The sequence below is a fragment of the Triticum aestivum genome, chromosome 7B (genome assembly GCF_018294505.1).
Source record: "Triticum aestivum cultivar Chinese Spring chromosome 7B, IWGSC CS RefSeq v2.1, whole genome shotgun sequence".
NCBI lineage: Eukaryota > Viridiplantae > Streptophyta > Magnoliopsida > Poales > Poaceae > Triticum > Triticum aestivum.
In genome coordinates, this window is record NC_057813.1 from 76,279,426 (window position 1) to 76,287,606 (window position 8,181).

Consider the following 8,181-nt stretch of genomic DNA (forward strand, 5'->3'; position numbering starts at 1 on the left):
AGAGCAGTGGTTACTGAGGGTCGATTCTCGGCTCTCGGTAATGGCCATCTTTTCCAAGTGAAGCTCTCGGTAAAGCGTCTAACCTAGATCTTAACCTTTCCCCTTTCTTTCGTATCTTCATTCCCCTCCTCTCTGTTCCCTGCGCCACCCGCCGCCGTCGACGCCGAAATCTCCACCGCTGCCGCGGCCACCAGCCCTCAACCGCCACCAACTGCCGCCGCCACCCCTCCTCCACCGCCCCAACTGCGTACACCGCCCCCAACTGGCGCCGCCATGGTGCTTCATGGCCGGCGGCCGGCGCGGCGGCTCTTCTATGCGACCCAACGACGGCCGCCGCAGCGGAGCTCCTCCGGTAGCGCGGCAGCTGGAGATGCCCTCAGGTGTGTACACCCATCCCGCTGAACATATGCAAATTTTGTTGAAGAAGATGAGAATTGGGAAAATTCAGTTCATAGGTGCTCCACTAGGGGCTAGTAATTCAGTTCATAGGGTATTTTTAGGTGCTCCACTAGGTCCATGTTGATCTAATTCTAGGTATTTTTAGGTGCTCCACTAGGATGTTTGAGTTGCACAATATGTTTATGCTGCTGTATACTACTGTAATGTACAGTTTATGGTGCTGAGGAATTTAATACCATGGCAAAACTAGCTACAAAACAACCAAACCTGAAATTGTGGGTCAAGTTCATCATAATATGATGTTGTATACTACTGTAATGTATAGTTTTCAGCCTATTTTCATGTTTTTGAGGAGTTGATATTGTCCAGTGCATGATATAATGTGCTCATGTTGCTTACGTATATTTTTCAGCTATTGTAATGTATAGTTTTCCGCCTATTTTTTCATATATTTGAACAGTTCATATTGTCCAGTGCATGATAATATGCTCATGTTGCCTATGTACTCTTTTCAGTCAATTTTTCATGTATTTGGACAAGTGGTATGGTTAATATTCACCATATAATATATTTTTTTAGATTCTGATGGGAGCACTGGTAGTAAGTACCGGAGTGTCCCGACTGGTAGGACCGAGTCGTCCGCCTCCCATCAGGCCACAACCGAGGCATCGTCATCATCGGATGGCGATGTCGGAGTGGACTTAGATATACCAGATCCGCTCGCTACCGAGTCGGGCGACATGGAGGCCTCGGACGGCTCGGGGTCTACCTCAAGCAACACTTCCAAGAGGAATAAATCTGGGCGTGGTCCGGGGAAGGTCCCGGAACCAACTGCTACCAGCAACCGTCCTGTCATTTGCCCGACAGGAGAGGGGTAAGCAAGCATTTCATTTGCATCATATTTTGGATGTCACAGCTTTGACACTCACATATGCTTGTCTTTTATATCATGCAGTCAGTGGGAATTTATCCCGACACAACCTAAGGGGGCACGCCCGCCGAACCACGTCATCGGTTCCCTCTTGAGGAAGCACTTCCCTGGATTGTCCAAGCCGGGTGATAACGATCCGCTGTCGCCAGGTTTAACCTGGGAGCATTACCTACACAACAAGGATGAGCACGATGTCACCATGGCCACTCGGGTCATCAATGCTTTTTTGTAAGTATCTTCGCTCCGACCACTGCATTTTTTCATATTCAAATCCTTGCTTGCATGGATAGTGATAAGATACATTATGCTTTGTTGTAGGAAACATTTTCTTGCATGGATGGTGAGAAGCAGAAGGCGATCAAAGGCATCGTGAAATCTGCCCGAAAGATACTCTCTGACCTCAAGCACACGCTGTGGTACAAAGCCGTGATGCAGTGTCGGCCGCTCGATGAGAAGGGAGAGAAGATGACAAGGAAGACTGCTTGCCAGACCAACATGCCATGAGAAGAATACCTGTCAGTGGTAAGTGACTACATCGGTTGCTAGTACTTTGATTCATCCCTCTTGTTCCTCAATTATTCGATTTTGTCTGACTAGGTGAAAGAACCCTGGATGAAGGGCGATTGTTGGGAGGCCCTGGTTGACATGTGGTGTAACCCAGCATGGCAGGCGCAACATGTGGAGAAGGGAAACGATCGAGCCAAAATGACAGGCCCGTCTCATGTCCAGGGGAGCCGGAACCTAATCGCTCTCAAGCAACACATGATATGTGGATTAAGATGTTAATTTTTCGCACGGTGCATTTTGGTTCATTAAACTTGATGGTTAATTTTGCAAGAGGCGAAGGTTGGTCGCCCGGTCCACATCCTGGAAGCCTGGAGAGAAGGCCACAAGGGGAAGGATGGCGCCGAGTTCTGCAGCGAGTCGCCGGAGGAGAAGTGGGGGACCTTCAAAGAGGTCTTCCAGGAGGTGCACGGGCAGGAAGCCGAACCTACGTCCAAGCCCCTTGACCCTGAGCTTCTCATCATTGCTGGCGAGGGGAAGGGCCATGGCCGCCACCTCCTTTGCAACGGGGCGATCGCCACCTCCGGGCATCGCAAGCTGCACGAGATACATGCGTCGAACACCAGCTCAACTCCGTCCATACAGAGTCGCCCAACCGCCGCAGCACGTGAGATAGCGCGTCTCATGGTTAGCATCCTAACCTTTGATTTATGTCCATGCCTCGAAATAGCACCGTTCCAACCTATATGAGCCTAGTGTCATGTTACATGATTTAATGGTGCAGCGGGCTATTGAAGAGGAGCAAAGGCGGCAGGCTGAGCAGGACTCCAGAGAAAAGGAACGGGAAGACACGAACAAGAGGTTGAAGCTGCTTGAGGATCAACTACAGGTAGAACACTATCTAAACTAGAGTAGAAGATTCATTACATAGGGACGAACCACCCTCACGTGACTCTACTCTTATACTCCCTCCGTTCCTCAATATAAGGTGTATTATTTTTTCTAAAAAGTCAAACTTCTCTAAGTTTGACCAAGTTTATAGATTAAAATATCAATGTCTAGAATACCAAATCATGATCACTAGATTCATCATGAACTATATTTTTACATTTTATATATTTAGTATTATAAATCTTTATATATTTTGCTGTAAAGTTGGTCAAACATAGACAACAGTTGACTTTTTTAAAAACTAATACACCTTATATTTAGGAACGGAGGGAGTAGGTTCTTATGCAATCTCGAAGCAGTACAAGTGATGCCCCTCCTCCTCCTCCGGAATGTTAACCCAATGGCCTCTCCTCCTCAAGATGATCTATATATGAACAAGTGTACTTCTATTGTGACGTGCACGTGTTTAGCAAGTAGTGATAATATGTATGAATTTGCGACTTGTGTGTGACGTCTACTAGGATAATACATTCGACTTGTGTGTGACAATATGTGGACTATCCCTAATTATGCATATATATGTGTGGACTAGATTAAATTATGCCTATATATGATCAAATTATGCCTATATATGTGTGGACTAGATCAAATTATGCCTATATATGATCAAATTGCACTGTAGTTGTTTTTATCTGCAGGGATCAGAAAAGAAATAGCTTGACAGCAGAATGGATGGGAAAGATTTCCGAGAGCAACACTTGAAAAATGATATACTACCGAGAGCTCCTCTCGGAAACATGGTCGTCTAGGAGACACTACTGCTGTGCCACAACTTTTCCGAGAGCAGCTCCCGGAAAAGAAGGCGAGCATTGCCGAGACAAGCTCTCGGCAAAGATATGTAAACTGTCAGCTGCCATGTGGGCCACATTGTCCTACTAGTCAGGAGAATTGCCGAGAGCTGCTCTCGGCAAAGATATCGTCATTTGTTTCAAAAATATTTAGCAAGTTATTTGAAACTTTTACTGATAAATGGGACCAGTGGGACCACATGTGAGTTAGAAAGAACAAACACAAAAAAGAAAATAGGATGTGGCATATGCTTTGCCGAGTGTCGTGTGGCGGCTCTCGGTAATGCATGCAGTAACTGACGGAGCCGTCTGTTGCGGACGGGCATGCTACGTGGCTCCTCTTTGCCGTGAGTCGCTCTCGGCGTCTGCAGGGTTTGCCGTGCAGTGCCTCTTTGCTGTGAGACAGTGACGGCAAAGATGGCAGTTCGTCGTGAAGCTGGGTTTGCCAAGAGTGACACTCAGTAAAGTTTGCTTTGCCGAGTGTCCGTGTTTTCGCACTCGGTAAAGAGCATTATACCGTGCGTACGTGAAAATTTCAGTAGCGTTGCCTACTGCACAGCTCGTGCTTGGGGAAATTAAACTGCTGCATCGGCACAGCACACCGCCTTGTGCACCGCATGTCTCATAGCTAGGCTTGCTGTAGGGGCAAGGGGTGGCAGCGCGAACGGCAGTACTGGCGAACGGGGTCGCCACCAAAGGCGAATGAAGATGAGCCCAGCGCTAGGAGTACATTCCCGACCTCCATCTTCTCTCCCCCATTAACAGGGACGGAGCCAGAAAATTGAGATGGGGGGGGGCAAGAACCAAAAGCTTCAAAATCATAGGATATATTTGCCGTAAAAGAATCATAGGATATATTAAAATATACCATAGTAATTAGTAAATAATAGGATTTAGGACATCTAGATAGTAAAAATATGTCTGTTGTTCAATAGTATGAATAAATTACATTTCTATCAATTTGAATTCTGCTTTACGAGCACCAGTATCGAAGATATCAATTATTTCTTCAGAGCTAAACTTGGCTGCAAGTTCCTTCTCAATGTAAACTAGCGTGCAATGACAAAGAAAACCATCTCCCATTTTGCTTCGAAGCCGCGTCTTGACTAGTTTCATTGCAGAAAAGGCTCGCTCTGCTGTTGCAGTTGAAACCGGAAGAGTTATCACCAATCGTAACAGCCTCTCAACCATTGGATAGTCAGAAGACTTGCCAGTCTTAACTATCCCTTTTGTTAGATCAGCAAGTGATTTGCAGTTCTTGATCTCTGGATGGTTGAATGTATCAAGCTGGAAATGTGGTAGCTCGCACTCCAACCGATCTCTTTCTTGACTAGAAAAATCTGCAGGATAGAATTTCTCCACTAGTCTGCATATCTTTGACTTGCTGAAGGCATCATGCCTCGGGTCCAATGATGAACAAAGATCTAGAAGCTCAGTAACATGAGAACTAAATCGATCATTCAACTCTATCACTTGTTGATCTATTGCAACATTAAACACATCTACTTTGTAATGATGGATAACTGTGGTGTTGTCATGTTTATTTCGAGATTTCGTCACATCAACATACCTAAAATTAATATATATTGAAAAATAAGAATTAGTTGCATGATCTACACATTGATGAGAAGTATGTAAGTGGCTAAATCTCTACATTGTAATTTATATAATCATAAAGATATAGGAAAAGATACGTACTTTTGATCCATGTCCGGGATGTCAATCTCATGTTTCACACAAAAGGATTTCACATCTTCAAAAAGGTTGTCCCATCCATCTTCTCTTAGTTCACCAAGCAACACCTTTGTGTTAGAAACACAATCTAATGCATTTGCAATGTCCAAAGATTTATGTTGAAGTTTGAGACACAAGACATCTGTGATTTTCATGATTCTTTCCATTAAGTGTAGAATGAACACAAAATCAAATGTCAGTAGGATTTTCAAGGCACCTCCGGCATCACCTCTTGAGTTCCTTGTAGCTGAACGATCAGCTGCTACACTTCTTAGCACTGTAACAGTTGCGGCAAACATCTTTAACAAACTTTTGATAGATTTGTAGTGGGAACTCCATCTCGTGTCTCCGGCCCTTTGTAAAGAACCTATTTGATTGGCCCCTCTTCCTGTGTCAAGCTCTCCCAATTCAATCTCACTAGCAATTTCAGCAGCCTGATTTTCTAACAGTTCATCATTCCGTTTGGGAGATGCACTAACTGTATTTACAATGAAATTTGCATGCTGAAAAAAATTATGGACCTCATGTACCTCCCTTGAAGCAGCAACAAGAGCCAATTGGAGTTGATGTGCAAGACAATGGATATAGTATGCATAAGGGCACTCTTTGAGAATTAGAGCTTTCAGCCCATTCCACTCCCCCCTCATGTTGCTTGCCCCGTCATATCCCTGGCCTCTAATATCTTGCACATTCAACCCATTATCAACTAGGACGGCAATAATTGTGTTCTTGAGAGTCAAAGCACTAGTGTCTCTAACATGAACAAGATCAAGAAAATGTTCTCTTATCACCCCTTCTATGTTTGCAAATCGAAGAACTACTGCCATCTGCTCTTTTTTAGACTCGTCTCTACATTCATCAACCAAGATAGAGAATTTGCTATTACCAAGTTCTTCTTTAATTGAGGTTTTCACTTTTCCAGCAAATATGCTAGCAATTTCCTTTTGAATAGTTGCTGAGGTGTACTTTGCATTTCTTGGAGCATTCTGTACAACTTCATGTACATCCTTGTTATAAGACGCCAAAAGCTTAATCATTTCCTTGAAATTACCTTGGTTCTTGGAATCCTCAGACTCATCATTTCCTCTGAAGGGACATGCTTGAAACATTAGCCACCTGATGCAATCAACATAGAATAATTATTAGATGTCCAGTATAAAGAAATTCTAAATGTTCAAAATTAAATACTTCTTACTTACCTCATGGCATCAATGGAAGTCTTTAGCCTTAGTCTTGCATCAAGAACCCGCTTCTTAGTTTGCTTTTTCATCACCTCATCAACATGATTAAGTCTGTTTCTCAAGTTTTCATAACACCGAACTGCAAAATTGTGAGCCGAGCTGGGAGTAGTGCCCATATGCTTGAGGAAAGCACATTCTTTTCCATTGTTAACTTTCTTCCACTTATCAAATCCGCTCACTGTGAATGTATCTGAACCACACTTCCCAATTGGCTTCTTTGAGAAGAGAAAACAAGGCAAACAATAGGCACAATTTTTTAGAGGTGAATACTCCAACCACCAATGATTCGTGAACCAATCACTTTGGAATCGCCTACGGCCAGCCCCTGTCCCAGTAAATTCATACTCATCTGGCTTTAAGATTGGTTGATAAGCCCCTTTAGATATATAAAAGCGCCTAGCAGCATCATGCTCATCGGGAGGAAGTTGCCAAATTTGAAGACGTCGCCCGGGCTCTCGGTCATAACTTGTGGTTATAATTGTATCTTCTTCCGTAGCTTCTGGCACGGAAACATCATGATCAATTTGGGCATCACCATCAGTACAATTTGGGTGATTCTGTTCGCTAGGTTGAACGTTGTCGTTGTCTACAGTAGTATCATGTTCTGATGGCCGAGAGCTTGAACCAACGGGTTTGAAAAAGTTCTGAATTGATTCTCTCTTTCTCTTCATGTCTACACAAGCACAAACAATTGAAAATTTTATATTGATGATTAAGGGCTGCAATTTGGATGATTATACTTCTACAATTGTTAAAGGCATGAACTACTAATCCATGTGAAAATAAATTACCTTTTCCCCTTGTGCTGCTGCCGCTTATCCTGCCCGGGCCCGGCTGCCCGTCGTCCGCCGTCGTTCTGTCCAGGACTCTGGCCTCCGGGCTGCCGGCAACGTGTCCGTGGATCGGCGCCTGTCCGAGCGTTGCGGCGTCCCCTTCCTATCCTGGCTTCTCGACGGGCGTTGGCGGCGCGCCGGCGACCTGGCGTCCCTGAGCGCTGGAGGCAGTCCCCAGAGATCCAATCGCTAATTTTTTGGAGACGAAGAGTCGAACGAACTGACGACGTGCGCAGCGTGCTAGCGTTGTCTTTGCCTCTTTGGGGCCTGTCAATCTAGTGTGTCGTGGTGTGCAGGGCCTGCTCGGCTTAGTTTTTTTGCTTTTAGCCTGTAAATGTTCAATGGGCTGCATTGGTTACATGGGCTATACGCCTATACAAAAAGGCCGATGGGGAATAGGGGGGCGAAGCAGGCTGCAGGGAAGCACACAGGTAAAAAAAGTAGCGCTAATCTCTCCCGTTTCAAGGGACTGCGCGATCGTTGGGGGGGGGGTCTCGCCCCCCCTCGTCCCCCCCTTAATCCGTCCCTGCCCATTAATTCACTGTAGCAGCGCCACCCGCTGCATCGCCAGCAAGCAGCCGGCCAGCCTATGCATCGTCATCATTTCTCACGCCTATTTAAGGACGCCCTCCCACTTCCTCTCCCGATCAAGTCCCGACCACCATTAATCTCTAATGTTGAGATCCGCTCCTCTTCCAATCCCTCCCCCTTAGCTCCTTCCAATCCAACCTCGAGAGAGCTCGCCGACCGGACAATGGCTGCTTCCCCCCTCTCCGCCGCCGTCGCGCTCGCCCTCCGTG

The 8,181-nt window shown here is 45.5% G+C and overlaps 1 protein-coding gene across 1 annotated transcript; it reads right to left on the reverse strand.

Annotated features, from left to right (window-relative positions):
* Positions 1-4,518: 4,518 nt before the first annotated feature.
* LOC123157685 (zinc finger MYM-type protein 1-like) lies at positions 4,519-7,210 on the reverse strand. The gene is made up of 3 exons (XM_044575926.1): positions 6,507-7,210; positions 5,272-6,423; positions 4,519-5,143 (listed from the first exon to the last, which is right to left on the reverse strand). Exons 1-3 carry the CDS (start codon positions 6,662-6,664, stop codon positions 4,519-4,521), a joined length of 1,935 nt encoding a protein of 644 aa, XP_044431861.1. The 5' UTR covers positions 6,665-7,210.
* Between the last annotated feature and the right edge of the window lie 971 nt (positions 7,211-8,181).